Source organism: Hippocampus comes, unplaced genomic scaffold (assembly GCF_001891065.2).
Source record: "Hippocampus comes isolate QL1 unplaced genomic scaffold, H_comes_QL1_v1.1 scaffold85, whole genome shotgun sequence".
NCBI lineage: Eukaryota > Metazoa > Chordata > Actinopteri > Syngnathiformes > Syngnathidae > Hippocampus > Hippocampus comes.
In genome coordinates, this window is record NW_017805540.1 from 2,840,989 (window position 1) to 2,862,748 (window position 21,760).

Below are 21,760 nucleotides of genomic sequence, written 5' to 3' on the forward strand. Positions count from 1 at the left end.
CAGGTGTGTGTGTGTGTGTGTGTTTGTGTGTGTGTGTGTGTGTGTGTGTGTATGCGCGCGCGCACTTGCACTAATTTTCTGCTGACTTTCAAGAAAGTGGTTTCCTGCTACAGGCAATCAGTAGTGTTTCTTTGTGGGTCTGCTGCACGGTTCTGACGGGTTCTGCCTGTCAGACTTGAGGTTTGCTGAGAGCAAGCCAGTAAGATCATGCGGAGGAGCTAGGGCTGAGGTCGCTGGAGTTCTTCAATGACTAGTACCCACTTTTGTGCATAAATTGTTTTCTTTGAACATCAGCATCACTAGAGCAGGGGTTCTACATTTTTTCAGGGCAGAATTTTTTTCCAAGGACCCCCTAAAAATCCAATTAACCATAACGATCTACATGTATCCCTAATAGCCATTGGAACAAAGTATTTTTGGTCATTTTCATCACATTCATGAACTGAAGTGAATTGAAATTATCATTCATCACTAGCCGATGTGCTATGCTGGCACTAACAAACAACATGACTACGAGTATAGAGGAGCTATCGCACAATCACTGTTGCTAGCTCAGCGTTTTGGTGATGTGATTGCGCCAATTTTCTAGGCCCTCTAAGTGACTAATTTTCAGAAAAACGGCTTTCTGTACGCACCCACGATAAGCAGAAGGGGTAGTGTTTATTGGACTTAGTTTTTTTAATAAATTTCCCCTTTAAAATTTGATTTCTACTCTGGAGCAATTGTTATAGTTTTTTTTTCTTTCTTCTTCAAAATGCATTTTTTGACTGGTATGAGTTATACTCCAAAGCGACGTATAGTCCCCCAAAAAATTCAGTAGCCCAAAAATAAGGTAGGGAGGAGTAATTGGCTTAGTTTGTCTTCAAATTATTTGGCGGACCCCCAGATTACAAGTCTCTGGGCTAAGTGTTTTGGAGCTTCCTCTAAAAGTTCTTGTTCTTTCATCCATCCACACGCAGCCTCAGAACTGTCCAGTCCTTACTCGTGTCACTGGTGGTGTCCGACTGCGTTGTGTTTAATTCAGGATAGTGACGACGCACAGCAGGGATTTCTTGTGATGGTTGCATTTAATGGTCTCCATCACAAAACCTAACGATAACAAAAACATATGTTCTCCTGTCAGTTATGGTGGTACAGCGTGCCCCTACGCAAATTATATGGCATAGCAATGTATTCAAATATTTTAACTTGTAAGTGAAATCAAAAATTTCTCCAGCTCTAAAGATGCTTCCCTCCCCATGGACATCAAGAGAAAAAGGGGAGGGTCAAAAGCATGAGCACAATTCACAAGAGGCAGTGGCACATTAATTATTGAAGTAGGGTAACACATAAAAAATGTTGTTGCATCTTTTGATCATGAAGGCTAGAGTAAAAGAGCACATCAGATATTTATCATTCCACAAATTTTGTGTAAATGTAATTCAGTGCAGTGAATATTTAGTACGTTTTTTACTGGCCCTGTTACACTCACGTAGAATGACTCAAGACGTCCTGCTTTTAAGTGCGAGATGACCTCCACTGAAGCTATTGTAGAAGTTTCACAACTAAAGTCTTTGTGGAAAACAACAAAAAAAGAGCCCAAAAGTGAGACAAAAGCTGGAACAGGGACTCCAAATGTTTGTGTCGGGTCTTCAGGAGTTTGACAGCCACAGGATACGAGCCCACCATTGTTATAGTTTCTCCAAGTGGCACCTTAGTGGTACAACTTCCTCTTCTCCCACCAGCTTGTATGCGTGCGCTCGCACACACACAAACACAAACAAACAATAAACAATTGCTACATTCCCCAGTTTTTGCGGGAAAAAAAAAACAAACAAAAAAACATTCGAATTTCAATGTAGATGTTTTCAAATATTTGTAATGACTTTGTGATGATTATTTTTTTCCCCTCCCCTATTATGTAGCAATTTTAGTAGCATGCTGGATAATCTCCGGGGCATTTCATAATTCCTATATTTATTTCAGGAGTAATTTAGGAAAATAGAAATACCATATTGTATATTGTTGTTGATGTGTAACTTTCAAATAGTTACTAGCATATATTTTACTCCATAACAAAGAGAATAGATTAAACCGAATAAAAATTTTAACCGAGCTGTATTATTGCTGTACTTGTACATGTAATTAGCCCATAATAACTTTTGTCATTTAAACAAATACAAACATTCCGTTTTGCAAGCTGAGCACACAAAAATGGTCGACGTCAAACTCTTTGTGTGGTCAAGTGAATTTGGGCCCAAGAATGCGCCGCTCCACTTGGACTATTTTCCTGTTTCCTCTGTCTGAAAAGCAAAGTGGGCTCAAATGATGGCAAGCACAACACGGCCAGACCAACAGCACACCAATGTATTCATTTGAAGTAGGCCCTTTTTTTTTTTTTAAGTTGAGTACAGCCTGCGAATACATTTTTACATTTTAATGAGACCAAGGAGCCTCTGTGGTTGTGCAAATTGGACCTGGAATTATGTCTCAATAGTGCCTGTTCTCCCAGGAATTTAGTAGGCTTCCATAGTTAGTATGTCTTGCTCTGTAATTAGTAGAAAATCGACCTGTTTATTATTGAATGCGATGAAAATAATATGTCCCAAGCAAATTTGAAAAGATGTCAAAATTGAACCTTTTCACTCCAGCGTGGCCGCCACGTTTGCGGAGCGTGTTACGGCGCTGCTACGGCGGCACTACTTTACTTTTCGATTGATAAAATCTATTCCGGTGACATACGTTAGTCATCAAAGCCAAGACCTTTTTGCATATTTTCATATTACAAATGCGATCAAATTCTGAATCTGCCAATAATTTCTCTTTGATTTGTGCTGCATCTATCACTTCATTCCTCAAGCATTGGGGAGCAAGGGAAAGTTTGTACATCATAAATGACAGGTCATTGGGGACTCTGTACAACGTCGATGAGAGGTTGACGAGGAGGCTATTCATCTTGTTTGAGAGCTTGTTCATACGTCACAGCTGAGAATTCGACGGGCTATTTATAGGTCATGGCTGAGGGATCGAAGAGAAGTTCATACACTGTGAAAAAAATTGTTCAGTGAACTCATAGTTCCAAGACAACAAACTTGGATATTATTTGAAGTAGGGCGATTTGCTGTTGTGAAAATTGTCCTGCATTCCACATCAAGTAATATGAGTTTGTCTGTCCCTTTTTATTGAATTCCAACTTAAAGATATACGGAAGTAGAAACAACTTGTTTGTGCGAGCTAACATTGTTGCCATCAATGTTTTTCAACTTCAATTACTGTTTGAGGCCAAAAAAATACAGGTTGCGTTTTTTACATAGATGACAAGTCAAGGAGGAGTTTAATTGCCATTAATGAAAAGTCGAGGATGTCATGGCTGAGGGCTGGATGAGGAGTTCATACGTCATTGATGAGAAGCCCAGAAGGAGTTCATACGGCATAAGTGAGGGAGTGATGAGGAGTTCCAATGTGATACATGAGAAGACGATGAGGACTTCATACTTCATGGCTAAAGGGGTCGAAGAGGAGTTCATACGTCATGGCTGAGGGGTCGGGAAGGAGTTCATATGTCATAAATGAGATGAGTTTGGAAATGAATTGAGTTGGGGTAAATACCATCCCGATGAATGGGAAGGAGTTGGCGGGAGGGATAGATGGGCAGAAAGAAAGGGTAGGAAAGGAGCGATGGGCAGACCAAGGTATGGGTGGAGAGATGGAAGGAAGGGTGAATGGATGGAGAGAAGCATGGGGGCAGGGAGGGAAATTTGGATGGAAAATGGGAAGGATGGACAGATGGTTGTGCAGTCCGATGGGTGGGTGAAGGTCCAGAAAGGATGAATAAAATGACAGAGAGAGAGAGAGAGAGAGAGAGAGAGAGAGAGAGAGAGAGAGAGAGAGAGAGAGAGAGATAGCGAGAGAGAGAGAGCGAGGAATAGATTGAGGCACTGGTGTACAAGGGGTAATAATTGGACAGAAGCACATACGGAAGGACAGATAGATGGACTTAATGGAAAAATGTAGATTGCGTCCTTCATTTTCTTGCCCTCCGTGCGAGCCTCATCGCTGCGCCTTGGAATGCTGGGAAAGTCGTCAATGGCAGGGCAGCGCCAGCGACCTTCAGGTTGCCTCGTGCTCAGTCTCGAGCGGCCTCCCCCCGCTGCAGCCACGCCGCTCTTCCATCATGCAGCTATGCGAGGGAGGACACGCGCTGTGGGTGGGATGCAAGGACATGACTATGCGTAATGCAGTGTATGTGCTGCACTGTGACACATGAATGTTGTGTGGGAGCCATTTGGGGGACTACTGAACATGGCTAAGGGGAGGTTTTTTTCCTTGGGTAGGAAAACTGCATGTTGATGTCAAGGATGAGTTCGTACAAGATGGCTGACAGGTCCAGGTGGCGTTCAGGTGTTGTGGCGGAAGGGTCCAGGAGGAGTTCATACATCATGGCTGAGTCGTCGAGCAGGAGTCCATATTCCAGGTATGAGGGGTTGAAGTGGAGTTCATACATGGATGAGAACCTCAAGAGGGGTTCAAACATCATGAATGAGAGGTTGGCAAGGAGTTTATCCATTAGGGTTAAGACGTCAGGGTGGAGTTTATAAGTCATGGCTGAGTGATCATGAAGGACTTCATACGTCATGGCTGAGGGTTTGAGGCTGATTTCATATGGGCATGGTTGAGGGGTCTAGGAGAACCTCATACACCATGGCTTAAAGTCCAAGGATGAGAGGTCATGGAGGAGTTCATACGCCATGAATGAGAACTCAAAGAGGAGTTCATACGTTAACAGGTGAGAGTTCGAGGAGGACTTCCTGTGTCATGTCTGAGGGAATGGCGAGGAGTTCATGGACAAGAGGTCAAAGTTCAGAAGTTTCTGACAAGAGATCAAGGAGGCGTTCATACCTCACTGGCTCATGTTAAGGACGAGAGGTGGTGATTGAATTCATATCACCATGGAAGAGAAATCAAAGAATTAATGTATTCTTCATTGATGAGAAGTCAAAGTGGAATTCATAGTTCATAACTGAGTATTCGAGGAAGACTTCAAATGTCGTGGCTGAGGGGATGGCAGGTTAATTGGGCACAGTTGAGGCATCTAGGAGGAGTTCATACACCATGAATGAATGGTCAAGGAGTTCATGTAATGGACGTGAGGTAATGGGTGAGTCCACACGTCAAGGGTGAGAAGTTAAAGGGGTGTTGATATGTCATGGTTGAGTATTTGAGGAAGACTTCATACGTAACGGATGAGGAATGGGAGGAGTTCATACGTCATGGGTGAAAAGCCAAAGGATTTATGTTACGGATGAGAGGGTGTGGTGGAGTTTTTTGGTCATTACCGAGTGGTCAACGAGGAGCTGATAGGTCCTGATTGAGTAGAAGTACATACGTCTTAGTTGACAGGTGAAGAAGTTCATGTCATGTATGACAGGTTGAGGCGTTCATACGTCATGGATGACAAGTCAAAGAGAAGTTCATTCATCATAGCTGAGCGACCGAGGACAAGTTCATACAGTATGTCATGGCTGAGGGGGTGGTAGGGAGTTCACACGTCTTGTGCAAGAGGTCGAGAAGGAGTTCATACATCAAGCTGGAGAGGTCTAAAATGATGTGATCTTGTTCACACGCTAACCACAGACACAAGATGTCTTGTTTTAAGTATAAGTATAGCGAAGGCACATAAGGCCGACGCGCACCCACGCACGCACACGCAGGGACGGCAGCATCAATGATGGATGGCGTCTCATCCAGCTTCAGAGGCAACTCAGCGGGGCTGGCAGACTCAGCAGAGACCCCGTGCAGGCATCGGGTTGAGTCAGAGGGACAACTAAATAGAGGCCGGATGGAAAAAAGGGCCGTCATCAAGGGAGCGGCTGAGCAGCGAGCAACTCGGACATGACACGCAGCCCAAGCAGATGAGGCGATCGTGAGGAAGCGCCATATTCACCGCAGGTGTCAGCGCCGCCATTTGAACGTGTCGAAAAGTGATGCGTGCAAATGCTCCGCAGGGCAAGTCTCCCCGGGATGTCACTTGGCTTCACGATGGCCTTTTGTTTTATTCACATGATCATTCACCTGCCTGCTGGCACCACGTTTTTGTTTGGGTTTTTTTTTTCAGAAAATGCATATTCATCAACAGAGCAGACATTCTTGTTTGCCGTGACTTATCTTGCTCCCTCCCATCTTCTCCTCTTTTTCCTTGCGTAACTGCTCATTCCTCCCCTCTCTGCTCGCAGAAAATGAGTTGGTTGGGGAGTGAATTTGAGACAAGTAACTTAAAAGAAGTAGCTTGTTTACTGAACTCTGCAAGCAGCACATTATATTGTTCGGTCTCCCAAAGACTTCAGTAACACCACCAAAAAGAAAATCATTATACCAGGCCAAAACAAAGTCATTTTAACCAGAGTGTGACAAGAGGATGTTAAGTGTCATGTCATTTTTCTATTTTTATTTTATTGAAAAAATGCCGGAGACCTTTTACGGAGGACCAAAAATGCACACGTCACTGTTATACCGACATGCTTGTTGCATGTCAATCCCGACCGTCAAATTAGAACCACCTGCCCTTCAGCAAGCTCTCTCGTTTTACCAACCTCCTTGTAGCACGCCATTTAGTGAACACGCCCTGTTTGGACTCACGTCAGGATCCGCTCCGGGGATCTTATATGAAACCTGGAATCTCACCCTTCCCATAGCCTCCGACAACCCCTCGTGGCCCCGTCTTCTCCTTTCTACAGCGGGGGGACTCCATATCTTTTAATTACATACAGGAAACTCCTGTTACAAAGGACACTTTTTTGGTGGATCTGCAGGGGGAGGCTGTGAGAACTTCTCGTCTCCCAGTGGCCTCTCCGGTGTGTGGGTGGTACTGGCTGAACTGTTTGTACCACCCAAAGATTTCAGTCAGCAATTTTTTTTTTTCGCCCAAAAGCAAGATGGCTGACTGCAGTATCAATGTGTGCCTTTTTTCATGTCTTAATATCATTTTATACAGCTGGATCAAGATTTCCACATCAGCACGTTTTTTTTTTAATCCCCCCTTTTCCAGCTCTAGGATTTTTTTTTTTTTTTTTTTTTTGCTCCGGTGGTCTCTAACTGACAGGAACTCAAGCACTATTTGTTATCTTTAGGCCCAATAAGTCCATCTGGTTTTGGTTTGGCTCTTGGAGATCGCCCCTGGGGATGTGGATGGAGGGCAAGGCGGGGCAGGTCGAGGCGAGGCGGTGGAGGAGCATTCAGGTCTCTCACTCGCTTTTTTTCCTCTCTCTCTCTCCTCCTAAATTGAATTTCTCACCGTTGCGACCCAGGTCTCGCAGCGCGAACTTGCAGCTGGCTTCCAACCCTCGGGCTTCTGAAAAGAATATTTGGAAGAAATCAGTCTCATCTGTTTTGTCAGGAAACGTTCTTTATATTCTTAGAAAAGAAAAAAAAAACATGCAGCAAATATATCATGAATTCTTTACACCGTATCCAATGAATCCCTGCTATAGTGTGGTTTGCGGCTTTTTAGATCTGAGATTTTCAAGACTAGTCTACTGGAAGAGATGCAGTGTTAATTCAAGCAAGCACAAGAGTTATAGGCCCAATAGTCATTGTTTCACAAGAGGAAATACAATACATGTCGATGATTTTAGTTTGTGTTGCCACTCCATTTGTGGTAACGTAGCAGTTGTTTGAAGGGTTTGAATTACTGTAACAGCGATGCTAATTTCCATCAGCTTGTCTACAACGCGAAAAATACAATAAGGCTTGAAGCAAACACACTGTGCCTCTTATATGAAGAACTGTGGGCGAGTTTTCCCAGTTTTTTTGTTGTAGACAGGCTCCCATTTTTTAAAATTATTTTTTACATTGAGAGTGAGAACAGGGTTTCAAAATAAATTTAAATGGGTTAAAAGCATGCGTGGAAATAGCGTGAAACTATTGCAAAAAAGATTTCGTTTTTTTGAGGTCGCTTTAACATGGATTTTCATCTGTCAAGACCCAGCAAATTGTATACAACCAAAAAAAATTTTTCATTGCTCTTCATTTCTTTTTCTCTCTGCAGACGTTGGATCCACGAAGATGTGTAAATATCAGCGGGAAGTGTCAGCCAATGCAAGATGAAGAAATGCGCAGCAGCCAACATATTGATATGTGCCACCGCACAGCCCGCAGGTTGCTATCGCTGCAGTGAGATCAGTCGGAGACGGTATTTGATGTCATACTTTGTCTTCTGAATATTGAAATTCAATATGCGCTTTATAATGTATGCTACAATAAGGATGGCAAAATCTCTCCATCAATCCATAAATACATACGTACATACTGTACTTCTTGGTACTGATTAATGTAAAGGGCTACCAGTGTGATACATACTTTTGAAAAAATGGCTTCAAATAACTCTACTTACGTGTTGTTAATAATTATAATCATTTATATGAAGACATTGATCGCATTAATGATCTCTCAAAATAAGTGATACAACAAGGTATCCAATGAAAAAAAATTATATACTCATTCCCACAAATATATAGATTGACAAAAAGGTTGTGTTGAATTTACTCATTTTTATTTCATCAAGTGGTGACACAAAATAAAAGCATATGGATCCGGACACCTTTTTTTTTTTTTTTTTAAGTGGACCATACATTTGCTTAAAAAAATGTATCTGGATCCAGAGGCTTTTATTTCGTGCAACCACTAATTCAACACGCCATTTTTTTCCAGTGTATTTGATTTGTGTCACATCTTCTTTCACCCCTATAAAAAGTGTTTGATCGCCATCCAATGTACATAACAAGAGGATTCAAACATTTAAGCCGCACTACTTTAATACTACTCCACATTACGTTCAGTGTGTGTCTCCGGAACATTTCTTTTTTTTTTTGTTGCTGTTGCATGAATTCCTCCTTCTCCCTGGGGTGTATTTAATTCTTTGACAACATCCAAACTCCTGCCTGTAATCTGAGCCGCGATCTGTTCAAACATGACGCACATAAACACTTCCTTATAGGCCCGAGATGAAAGCCTGTGACTAACTCCTTGAAACTAATAAGGAGCATCTGAGGGAGCCTGTTGTGTGTGTGTGTGTGTGTGTGTGTGTGTGTGTGTGTGTGTGTGTGTGTGTGTGTGTGTGTGTGTGTGTGTGTGTGTGTGTGCGCGTGATACAATTTATTCACCTGAGCAAATAAACGGTGAGTGTGTGGGGTGCTCATGGTTGAGAAAAAAGGAGGCTTTGACTGAGATACAGTACCCTGCCGGGGAAGAAAAAAAAAGCTGGAAAGGAGATCTTTTTTTTGTGCAGAGGTCACAGGAAGGGCAGAAAATGCGAGACTTTTGAGAGGTGAATGTGACGATTTCAAGCTACGTTACCACAAAGTATACATTCTGCTTGAGGCAGCCGTGTCCTGTAAAAAAAGGACACTGAGGTCTTATTTTACATTGGCCACTGCATTAGTCAGGGATTGCTGCACACTCAATGGTGGAGAACCATGAGAAATGTCTATTTATTTGGACAGAAATAGCAAAAAAGCATGAGAATGTCGCAGACAAGGCCATCGGATAGCAATCAAAAAATGGACGTGGAGACAAAAATGCTCTTTTAGTCTTACGCGACAAGATTGACTGGCCATAACATTAAAATCGAATGAGACCAGCGATGTATCAGATATTTGTTTTTATTCTGAAACTGTCCCATATCTACCTTATCTGATATTTCACATTATTTTTTTATGTTCTACGTTTGTTTTCTTTTCAATGGGTCAATTTGATACATAACAGGTTATATATCTGGCTTTGATGGGACTAGCGTGTTTGCCAAATCAAAAATATAAGATTGACAAACTTTTAAATATATTTTTTAATGTAATTTTTTTTTTTTTTAAGTGGATGTTTTCACAATGCACGTGCATGGGGCAGCAGTCAGGTGCTGCAAATTAAAATAAATTAAAATAAGGTTATAACAGAATGAAAATAAAAAATGGTTGATCCTAAAGCATTTTTACTTAAAAAAAATTAGATGAGTCAATTTTAGCCACAACATGACTGCAGCGTTAGTGTACCATGAAAGGGAATTAAGTGGAGAGGGGGGTTGCAACAATATGACAAAATTAAATTGTTTTCTTTTTTTAAAGGCAAAAACAAGACCTGTAGATGTTTGTACTAAAAAAGGAGGGCCAATTTTACTCAAACCAAAGGAGGGTTAATATAGCAGGTGTGTGGGAAGGCTGTTGAAAAAAAAATGACTTAAGGCCAGTAGAAAATATTTTCTACATTTAAGCAGGTAAATATCCCCACACAACAGAACGAGAGGGTTAAGATTCACGAAGAGCTTTTACAATGTTTTCATTTGTTTGCAACCGGTAATAAAGCAGTGGAATTAATCGAAAACAAGTGGAATTTTTCATGGGGTAAAAAGCACCGGCTCTCAAATGGCTGTGCGCTTGAGCCAACACTGGAGTCAAGCTGAAAATAAACAAACCACTCAGGTTTGAGACTCAATATCAGTTTAATGCGTGTACACTCAACAAAAGAAAACATGCTGAATCGTGTGAGTAACCTATTGAACTTCAACAATCCAAACATACATGATGGCATTTAAACGAGAAAGCCTGCAAATGTGCGTACTAACCCGAGTGTCATCCACTCATTATGCAACGGTGGGGAGATGGTGTTCCTTTCAGTTATATGGTGAGCCTTCACAGAAGGCGAATCTGTCACGTGGCAGCGGGGCAAACAAGCATCGAATGAGGTGGAACTATTGTGACTTGACAGCTCTTGTAGACAGTAGTATTTAGAAAAGGAAAAAAAAAGATACAAAAAAAAATATTACTTTTGTGCACTGACACAGAATGAAAGCATTCAGCTGATAAGACATTTTGTTGATGCATCGCAAAGTACAAGCAGCGGTGAAACCTACAGGAGCTTCTGTAATCAAGTATAATCATTTAATAAGATAAAAAAGCCTTTATTAGTCTCGCAATGGAGAAATTCCCAATTCACAGCAGAAAAGTTATGAAAGGAAGTAGAACAAAATATAGGATCTGCTGGAAATAATAAATACCGTTATAAAGTGTGACACCAACAACATACAGTACACTTCATGGATGTTATATTTTTCTTAATTCCATCCATCCATTTTTCTGATCCGCTTATCCTCACAAGGGTCGCAGGGCATGCTGGAGCCTATCCGAGCTGTCTTTGGGCAGTCGGCGGGGGACACCCTAAATTGGTTGCCAGCCAATCGCAGGGCGCATGTAGACAAACCGCCATCCACGCTCCTAATCACACCTGGGAGCAATTTATAGTGCTCCATTAACCTGCCATGCACGTTTGTGGAATGTGGGAGAAAACCAGAGTACCCGGAGAAAACCCACGCAGGCACGGAGAGAACATGCAAACTCCACAGTGAGGCCAGAGCTGAAATTGAATCCGGTACCTCTGCACTGTGAGGTTGATGCGCTAACCACTGGCCCACCGTGCCGCCCCTCATTCTTATTTGTCAACTGAAAAAATGCTCATGTACCTACAGAGCATCTATCTGTATTGGAGACAGTGTTGCAAAACATGAATCATGCTGCAGCTGTCTAGCGAAGCATGATTACGCTTCAAATGGAGCTTTTAGGTGAGGGTGAACTCTTAAAAATTTACAGTCAACATTCAAATCAATGTTGTTACAGCAAGTGAGGCTCACATAGGTTCCACACAAGGATTCCACCTAATGCCAGGAATATTCCAAAAAGACTATATATATATATATATATATATATATAGGAGATTGGTCTTATTAGAACGTGACGATGATATATACTGGTATATATATATACTGGATATACTGTATATATAAAATTAGTTTGTAAAAGGTGTTTGTCTTTTAAATCCCAACCAAATCAATGAGGCTTTCTCATAAAAAACAAAGGGTAAATATCATGGCACTGTGAGCCATAAATTCACTTATTTCAAAGTGGTGGTGGTGGAAGGGGGACAGGAAGCTTGGTCCGGAGTGGCCACGGCTGGGAGTCATCGCATCTTATTGGCGCCCTGACAAGAAAATGTCACATAATGCCGCTGACTATTTCAACTGCTTATACATTAAAAAAAACTTAAAAAGACATTGACACATACAATGTTAACTACTCTTGCTACTGTTCACATTGACTTCTTCATATCGTGTACTACAGCCTCCAGAACACAGAACTAATTTTCCTTTGTAAACTTGAGTGAGGCTTCCCTCCAGTGGACAGTCTGAAAACATTTCATGAGGATTTTGGACTTGGCCTCGCACGTCTGCCTCACAGTGAAGTGGTTCAGGCTTTTATATCTTGGTGGTGGGGAGTTGTGCAAGCATGTTCTCCCCATGCTTGCGTGGGCTTTCTGCAGATACTCCAGCTTCCTCCCACAACTTCATCAAAGACTCTGAATTGTCAAAAAGGTGTGAATGTGCAACTCACGAATGACCCTAATGAGGTCAAGAGCTAGAGGTGGTTGTCAAATGCATGATGGCCCATGGGGCTAGAGAACACGTTAAGTGCTATTTTTCCAATCATAGAAACAGTCGTTGCTAATTTTGTCCAATTGATGTCGCTCCGACTCTGACATTCCAAAATTGTCTATTAAGCATTATTTGATACTGTGTTGATACACTTGCCTTAGCTCAAAGATGCCTGTCACTGTTCGAAACAAACCAAAAACTGTTTTAGGATCCCAGAATGGTAGACACCAAACAAAATTCCGTAATAAAAAAATATTTATTCACACGAAAACGCACCGACAAAGTAGAAACAGAAATCACTGGTGAAATAATGACCAGGGAAATAAAAACAACACTATAACCAAAAGTGCTTGCAAAAGGCAAGGAAGAAAATAACCCGAGACTAAAACGAAATACCAAGAACCCACTTCACGTGAAGCAAGAACAAAAACGAAACTAAGACTGTACTTACAAAAACATCGAACCCAGAGAACCAGAACAAACACGACAATAGCGAGAGGTCTAGAACAATGATCACTTGCGCAACAGCAGTAGCAAGGTCAACAATACTCCGACAAACTGCTGAAAGTTTGTTGGTCCTTAAAATACATGGCTCCCTAATGACAAAATTGGCAGCAGGTGTGCACACAGCAGGAAGGGCTCCGGTCTGCCACCTGCTGGTGAAAGCAAGAACAGGAACATGACAATGCCATGTTTCAGTAGCAAAGGAAGCCCACTTCATAGAAAATGCTTTGCCACCTTTGCAATATGAACTGTACTGTATATATAAGCTTATCAGGCCTCAAATATACTAGCCTGGCCTCGGGCCCATTTGAGATTGAGTAGATGTGGCCCCTGAACTACAATGACTTTCGTTACCCTCCTATAGACAATTTATGGCTGGATAATGAGTAGATGTCTATATGTGCCTTGGGATTGACTTGCCACCACCGCAGGCTGTGATCACTCTAACTTACCTCAACTGTCTGTTGGGGGCACACATGATGACCGGCGAGATCGGCACATGGTTTTCTGTGAGAAAGAGAGTCTTTGATGTTATCAGGTAAACAGCGCTGTTTTCCCCAATTTAGTTCTTTCAGGTTGTGTTTCATTGCAAATAATATTACTGCTGACACTACCTTGGTATGAAGTTTATGATGAAGGCCCGCGTCAGACAGCCAGGGATGTCTCAGGGCCTCGGACGCTCCCATCCTCCAACTGTAAAATGATTAACATGTCAGTCACGGTTTAGGAGGCAAAATGACATCACGCTGAAGGTAAGTCTACCTTTTATTGATGACAAGTAGCCGGCTGATGAAGTCTTTGGCCTCTTCGGACGTGTCCACAAACTCTTGCTCTTCAAAGTTGCACTGGCAGGCCAAGATGTTGTTGAGCGTCTCGTTGTCGTCATCGCCCAGGAAAGGACAGAGGCCGCTCAGACTAAGCAAGAGGGGGCAAAGACAGCCATGCATGTTTATTTTTATTAATGCATATTGTTTACATGTCAGCCCGGGTTTGGTTCCCAGCTGACATGGGGCCAGAGGCGGCATCCACACTGGACTGGCTGGGAGTGAATTGCAGGGCACATACAGACAAAATAAAAAACAATTAAACATTTCAACTCTCATATAGTCTTGAATGAACCAAACATGATTTTGGCACGTGGGAGGAAGCTGGAATACCTGGAAAAAACATGGGGAGCAAGCGTGGGGAGAACGTGCAAACTCCACTCAGGGCCTGAGCAGAGGAACCTTTTGACTGTAAGGCTGAGGCAGAAGTGTTCACCACAGTTTCACAGTGCTCCCAAAAATGGTTATAAAAAAATTTGATCATGATGTAATGTCTTTTTAAATGCAAAAAAATCTGATTGAATTTAAACTAAATTAATTTTAGCTTAACTTGCAGATCCGATCAAGATTTGTCTGTCTTTATCAGAGGACATATTTATTGCAGGCAGAATTTGTGGAGCAAACTAATTTGTGCCCTCAAGCGCCCCCCCCCCCTTTTTTTTTAATTAATTGAAATTAAAGAGAAATAGGGTGGTATCGCAACATGTAATGTATACTCACAGCATGTATGTGATGACACCAAGGCTCCACATGTCTGTGTTAAATGACACAAAGTCATAGTTGATCACTTCAGGGGCCAGAAACTCTGGAGTCCCGAAATTGACTCGCAGCTTCTCCCTCGGTTTGTATCTATTTGAGAAAAGAACCGCACGAGTGACGTCAACAAAAATGTCCAGATTACAAAAGCAAAAGCGAACACTTACATCCTAGCGAGACCAAAGTCGATGATCTTGATTTTATTCGTGACCCTGCTTACGCATAGGATGTTTTCTGGCTGCAATGAAAGAAAAATCCACCTTCATGTATACTTAATGCATCAAATAAGAAATAACTTTGTGTGCATTCAAGTTACCTTTAAGTCCAAATGGATGATGTACATTTTGTGCATATGCTGCAGGCCCTCACAGATCTGCCTGATGAACACCACAGCATCCAGCTCCATTAACGTGTAGTTTTCATCAATTATCCTGTCAAACAGCTCGCCTCCACCCACGCTGGCAAAAGGATGGTAAAAAACAATAAATCAGTCAATCCATCAGAAAAAAAAATCTGTAAGGTCTATTAACTCATTCAGTACCAGACAATTCTGAAAAGACGTTTAAAAACGTCTTTGGCAGTGAATGAGTTAAAGAAACATACATGCCATACCACAAAATGCAAACCACTCATCGATAGAAAAAAAATCAGAAGGCCAGATTGGATTTTCCAAAATAGTGCAGTGATGAGGCACAAAATCTTTGAAACAAAGTTTTATGGACTGATGTTACCAAAGTGATGGAAAGCCCAAGATATGACAAAACAAAGGATGCTCCTATGATCACTACAACCAAGCTCATCTGTGAAGCACGGTGGAGGTAACGTCATGCCTTGGGCTTGGCTGCTTCTGGAATGCGCTCACTACAAAACTTTTCGTCTGGCAATTTACAGAAAAATGCGTCCAAATTAATCAGGAGAAGAATCATCATGCAACAAGACAATGACCCAAAACACATTGTCAACACAACAAAGGACTTCATCATCAGTGGAGAAATGCAAAGGCTTAGATTGGCCATGTCAATCACTAGACCTCAACCCAATAAAGCATACATTTTACATCCTGAAGAGAGAAACCCCCGGAAACAAACAAGAACTGAGAGAGGCCTCTGTATAGGCCTTGGAAGAGCATTTCACATTACAACAGTCAAATGCTCGCAGGCTTGATGCAGTTATTGTAAGTCAGGGTTATGCCACCAAATGTTCAATATTATTCACTTCAAGTTCATGTCATCATGTTCATTCCAATACTTTGGCACACAAACTTTTGTCTCATATTCATCTTTCGATCTGAAACCCAATTCATTTCAGTATACAACAAAAACAAAATGATTGACCTGGCCGTTGCAATACTTTTAGAAGGCAGTGCATTTGGTAGCAGAATTCATCTGATCCTTATGCATATGCAATGTCCCACTTGAGTTACAAAAAAAATGGTTCCCAGAAGGTTCAGGAGATCAACTCTTGAACACCAAAGGATTAAAGGTAATCCCCATTAGCGTCAGCGGAGAATGTGGAAAGGATAGAACCTACTATTCGAGCACGAGGATGATGTCATTCCTGGACTCATATGCCGCGTATAGCTGGATCAGGTTGGCGTGGTCCAGATTGTTCATAACCTGGATCTCGTTTTTCACCAGCTCCTGGTAAGAAATCAACACAGGAGTCAGAAGACAAGTCGAGAAGGAAGCAGGACAACGACAATCTGTTCTCATCTATGGTGATGCCACACAATGCATCATCATCATCATCATAAGCAGCAGCAGCCGCAGCGTCATCACTTCGAGGTCAAGTATTTCGCCCCTCGACGGTTAAGATCCCTTCACTGTCTCCTGTTCTACGAGCGCGTGCTAAAGACCGTAAATGAGCCTTTGGCTTTTTATATCGCATGATCGAGTAGCCTTCTGGGTATCAAGCAAGAGCAGTCCATCGTGATAGTGATGCGCATGAGCGGGGCTGTACCTTTTCTTTCTGGGACTTGGCCTTGATGACTTTGGCTGCTAACGTCAGACCAGATGAGTTTTCAACACATTTGTGCACTTGACCAAAACGGCCCCTTAGGAGAAAGACAAGATAGGGAGACAAATTACACTGGAAGTCGAGGCGCTAACCGCCATGTTGTTCTCACCGAGCAACCACTTGTTGATGGCTTTCCCCGCGTGTTAATGAAAAGAATTGATGATCTCGGCGCAAACAAACAAGCCTAATCTGTTATTTCATTACAGCGGAGCTCGCTGGTCCCTCCGCTTTGAAGATGTGGATTCACACTTAGTGATTAGCAAGCAGCTGGCACCAGAGATACAGTTTCACATACCGCTCAGTCCGGCAATAAAAATAGACGGCAAGACTCTAGAGTCATGAAGCGGAAAAGGTGAGGAGGGGGACGGGGGAGTGGGGGCAGGTTATACAAGGCTTCATCGTGGGGAGGGAAAGTATGAACCCTTTCACCGAAACATAAACATGCCATCATCATTCTTTTTGTTTGAAATTCATACTGGATTTGAAGAGCATCTCTCACCCGCCCAAGACCTCCTGCCAATTGATGGTGTAGAAGTTGCTGATCTGGTTGGGCTTGGCCGACACGATGCGGTGATTAAACGGCGCTGCCGGCGGAGGAGTGCTGTCTAAAGTGGAGCGAAGACATAATCCGTGTTAACAACATTTCCTTGTCATTGACTGCCATTGTCGAGCAGCTACAATATATCTCTATTTTTTGCAGTCTTTTGTCATTTGCTATCGTCTTAATTTCCTGCTAGGTCACTTCAGTCGACCGAGTCCGTTTTTATTAATGTTTGTCACAGGAACTTCAACACTTAAGGTGATGGAGCCTTGTAAGCTATTGCCCCAAAAATGTGGAATGTGTTTCCTCGTGAACAAAAAGCTCCCTCTTCAGTTTTATTGTTTTAGTTTTGGGGCAGGGGGGGGGGTCATTAATATTTGGTCCCTCCCCAGGTCAGGGAAGAGATTGTGCCAAATGGAGAAGTTCAAGGAACTTGGGGTCTTGTTCATGAATGAGGGAAATATGGAGTGGTAAATGGATAGGCCAATTGCTACCCATTCCATTAAAAACATGTAGAATCAATGCCTGACTTGTGAAAATACAACATATGGGCAAAGATATGGGGACACCTGGCCATTAGACAAACATGAAGAGAAAGTTAAAGTAAATATTTGCAGCCATCGTAACTGTGTTTGCCCACACCTCTCATCCAAGCATGTCTTGGTGGATCACGTATAGCACCCACTTCCTCAAAACCATCAATTGTGATCTAAAATGTGCTGATTTACCAATAAAGTATTGCACTTCATCCCCGGGCTCCTTTTGTTCCTCGGGCTTGGCTTTGTTTTCTTTCTTCTCCCGCGCCAACCTCTCTTTCAGATCAAATTGGAACTCAACGCCGTCCGCCTGGAAGACGGCCCAGTCTTCCTGCTCCTCCTTGTCCTCGTCCTTCTCCACTTCTAGGACCTCAGTGTATTCCTCCACCACCACCAGTTCTTCAGTCTGAAAGGAGGCGGTGGCGGTAACGCTGACCTCCATTTGGGTGTCCAGGAAGGTGGCTTCACAATCGTCCCTGCTGCAACAATGTAAATGTGAGTGACTTACAGTCACTGAACTTATTTTACATGCTGCATGAAGTAAATGTACAGTAATGTTATATTACAATACTAGTACTATTGTAAAATATGATTATAAATGTATGAACTACTTTGTAGTTGTAAAATGAAACCGGGGTGTCAAACTCATTTTTGTCTTGGGCCACTTCGGAGTTTAGTCTTCCCTCGGAGGGCCGTTCTATGACGGTTGAAACGACAAACACTTTTAATCGTCTCATCGCATTATTTGTGCACAACAAATTATTGGGATTATTCATTTTGAAATCAGTTCACTATAATTGGTCAATTATTGTTCAAGTGAGTGTAAACAGGACAAAATTATTGGATAATATCACTTCTTATTTATTACACATGACAATTTGACAGTTCGGTGCACATTTTAAGAAGGATCATGCCAGTTGACACCCATGACTTGCTTTCGAGGGCCCCATAAAATGATGTGGCGGGCCGGATCTGGCCCCCCGGCGTTGAGTTTGACGCCTGTAAATTAAACCAATCATTTTTATTTTCAATTACTTTTGTGTGGTGTTATGTAGTTATTGCTTTCTTCAACGCACTTGAATTAAAGTCCTATAACAAATAGAGTCCGATTGGATTGGATTGGAGTGGATTGGATTGGATTGTGGAAATTGGCATAAAGCATTCACTACCTTGGATCTGTTGGATTGTCAGACTCGGACGTTTGTGATTCTTCTATTGTGAGTTCCTCCACCTCTTCTATCACTTCTTTCACCACTTCTTCCACCTCATCCTCCTTTAGTGCTTTCTCATCCTCTTCCTCTTGAACTACCTCAACCACCTCCTGCACTTCAACCACCTCCTCAGTAACATACACGTCTTCATCAGGATCATTTTCCTCATCCTCTCCAGCACCAAGCCCCGCCTCTTGATAGCTTCGGGAATCACTGCCTGTTGGGACGTCAGCTTCCAGATTCAAAAACACGGCGCTAAACTGCTGAGTTGACTTCTCTGCGTTCTCCCTGTTGAGTTTCTGCACCTCTTCTCGAAGCAGTGCCTGCTTCTTCAGTGAGACACCTACAGAAAAAAAAACAAACAAACAAAAAGAATAAGCATTTTCATTGAGCCATGTCTATAGGAACAGAGGAGTTTACAATAAACCTAATAGATTTATATTTTGGGGCTCATTTAGAGCATATGTAGAATTGATTTAGTATATAAGACCAACTCCTATCTACCTGCAGTGTCTGGGGGGTTCATCGTCTTTTGGGCTTTGGGGGTCAAACCGGGCCTCTCTGCGCCATCGTTACTGTGGTCGTTGAACTGTGAAAGTACAAGTCTTTAAAAATCATAGACTCTCCCAAATGGGCAGCTACACAGTAGAATGCATTTCATTTGAAGAAATACACAAAATTACTGTATTTTTCGCACTACAAGGCGCACCTAAAATTAAATTTTCTCAAAAGCTGACAGTGCACCCTATAATCGATGCGCCTAATATAAAGACACTAACTCTTTACGTTCACCATTGAGCTGTTGCTTGTTAATGTTCCTATGCCATCTAGTGGTGATTATTAGCAGGAACCAATTGGAACCTAAAAGGGTTTTCTGCCTGACACTAATTGACATGTTCAGTCCCAACACACATTTAAACAGACAACTACTTTATTAGCGCTGCGCAGTCATTATGAAACAAAAATAATACTAAAAGCATCGTTTAACTACTAACTAAACGAAGGAAGGAGGAGACAAGCAAGACTTCTAAGAATATTTTAGACCCTTGTGGATGTCAGCCCAGGAGGTTTGTGTGCCTTTTTGTTGAATCGTCTTCATAACTTTTGTCTTTCAATTATTTTTTTGTAATGCCATTTGTATTCATGTTCGTGTTTGTGATCCGTTCTAATGGCTTTGTGACAGCTGCAGCAGGTTGTGAAGGTTCTGTCTAACTAAAGCTGTAATGTATTGTATTGTATTCCTGTAGCGTAGCACCATCTAGTGGATGCATAGCGCAACCGCAGTCACTATTCTAGCCTCTATTCACCTTATAATGCAGTGCGCCCTATATATGAAAACAGTTTTAAAATAGGCCATTCATTGAAGGTGCGCCTTATAATCCAAAGCGCCTTATAGTGCGGAAAATACGGTACACTTATAAACGATCAGGTGCAAAAATTAAGGAGGCACAAAAGTGCAGATTCCGAAAAATACAGAGGCACGGCGCTTCTTGAACGTCAGTAGACCTACAAAAGTTCCATATTTGCGAGTGGCGAGGTAACGCTTTGGTCCGTGGAGCTTTGTCCTGTGAGATGACAGGAGAGTAGCGGGCTCGCAAACAGCAGTTATGTCTTCATTCCCTTTTTTGGCTTTGTTAGAGGTAGTTTTCTAGTAAAAAGACAAGATGGCAGCGCTTAGTAGGGTTACAACAATACACGAGCGCAAATACAGACAGATGAGTGGTATGTCATGTACACAGAAGGACAAATGAATTTAACTGAAAACAGAAATTGTTTAAAGTTTGGACTGTAATTCTGTTTTTGCAGATATGTAAACATGAACCTTAAGGGTTATGAGCAATATAGGAGATGGCGTCAAGGCAGTCTGATTGGAGGTTGATACGGGGTCCCCGGCTTACAAAGGATTTTAATTCCTGTGGCGATGACGTAAAGTTAATTTTTGCAAACAGTATGTCAGAAATGTGTGTGGAAATTACTTGTACATACCCAACCAAATGAAAAACATCACGATATAAATGCACCTCCGGGGTAAGCTATCGTGTCCCTGGCTAAAAGGGACGGCGGCAGGGGAGTACTCAACTTACTTCATGGGGCCCAGGAACCTTTGGGCTGATGCCAGCACCTCGTAACATGTCTGACTGGAACATTTTAGTTTCATGAACTACAAGTGTCAAGAACAAAACGTTCCTGAAAAGAACACCAAGTTCCTGAAACGTTAAGCTGACTACTCAGTGTCCACTCTTCTAGTAATGCCGTTACATTACTGGATTTGTATTTTTCTGGGCTTTGACTTAAGTCATTCTGGTGGAATAATGAAAAGTCCCATTGCATGTCTGGGTTTTCCACAAGTACTATTCCTCCCACATTCCCAGAGGTGTCAAATCCACATCCGGAAAATCAAAACCCTGTCACAGTTCGGCTTTTGGTGCTTGGTGCCGCAGGCAGGTGGAGTCGAAGCACCTGTGTCTGAATCAGAACTGTGGCCGAGTTTTTACTTTCTGGATCTGGGTTTGACACCTCTGCGTCTTCCAGAAACTTGCATTTAGAATGACTGAAGATTCTAAATTGTCCACAAATGGGAACGTGACTGGTGAACAGTCCAAGGTGATGTGTCAATGTTGGAAATTATTTTTGACACACAAAATCACTAATGTGAATGCTCGACTCCCTCACTAGTCAATGACAACAAGTAGATGTGATGACATTAGAGACACAATCATGGAAACACATGGATCATTACGGTAGCACAAAAATAAGCAACAATTTCCTTTGTTTTTCAGGTTCCACTCATGCGTGCGCTGTTCGGTATGACAGCATGCCTTTGACTATTCATGGCAGTTGGATTGACGGCAGCGGGCCAGCGAATTTATAGCTTATCGCTTGTTGCACTCAGCCGTAGAATGCAAAGCGTTGGGAGTCTCACC

The 21,760-nt window shown here is 42.3% G+C and overlaps 1 protein-coding gene and 1 long non-coding RNA gene across 9 annotated transcripts in view; one reads left to right on the forward strand and one right to left on the reverse strand.

Annotated features, from left to right (window-relative positions):
- Nucleotides 1-7,164: 7,164 nt before the first annotated feature.
- Nucleotides 7,165-16,485, forward strand: LOC109521200 (uncharacterized). The gene is made up of 3 exons (XR_002169310.1): nucleotides 7,165-7,215; nucleotides 8,024-8,167; nucleotides 16,170-16,485. It is a non-coding gene; the product is annotated as an uncharacterized LOC109521200 (long non-coding RNA).
- The window catches only part of mylk4a (myosin light chain kinase family, member 4a), a 32,610-nt gene continuing 18,058 nt past the window's right edge, over nucleotides 7,209-21,760 (reverse strand). For 2 of the 8 annotated variants that reach the window (XM_019878875.1, XM_019878874.1), the window contains 14 exons: nucleotides 20,347-20,484; nucleotides 19,341-19,425; nucleotides 18,795-19,179; nucleotides 17,818-18,104; nucleotides 17,048-17,153; nucleotides 16,492-16,585; nucleotides 16,063-16,172; nucleotides 14,849-14,990; nucleotides 14,700-14,770; nucleotides 14,497-14,625; nucleotides 13,715-13,867; nucleotides 13,567-13,645; nucleotides 13,405-13,459; nucleotides 12,739-13,104 (listed from right to left, as the gene is read on the reverse strand). In XM_019878875.1, coding sequence (XP_019734434.1) covers nucleotides 13,406-13,459; nucleotides 13,567-13,645; nucleotides 13,715-13,867; nucleotides 14,497-14,625; nucleotides 14,700-14,770; nucleotides 14,849-14,990; nucleotides 16,063-16,172; nucleotides 16,492-16,585; nucleotides 17,048-17,153; nucleotides 17,818-18,104; nucleotides 18,795-19,179; nucleotides 19,341-19,425; nucleotides 20,347-20,484 — 1,833 coding nt within the window. In that variant the 3' untranslated portion in view covers nucleotides 12,739-13,104; nucleotide 13,405. Of the gene's footprint in view, nucleotides 7,328-11,814; nucleotides 11,998-12,737; nucleotides 13,105-13,404; nucleotides 13,460-13,566; nucleotides 13,646-13,714; nucleotides 13,868-14,496; nucleotides 14,626-14,699; nucleotides 14,771-14,848; nucleotides 14,991-16,062; nucleotides 16,173-16,491; nucleotides 16,586-17,047; nucleotides 17,154-17,817; nucleotides 18,105-18,794; nucleotides 19,180-19,340; nucleotides 19,426-20,346; nucleotides 20,485-21,760 lie in introns of those variants that run through there. The other 6 variants (XM_019878871.1, XM_019878869.1, XM_019878872.1 and 3 more) reach the window with 6 other exon arrangements.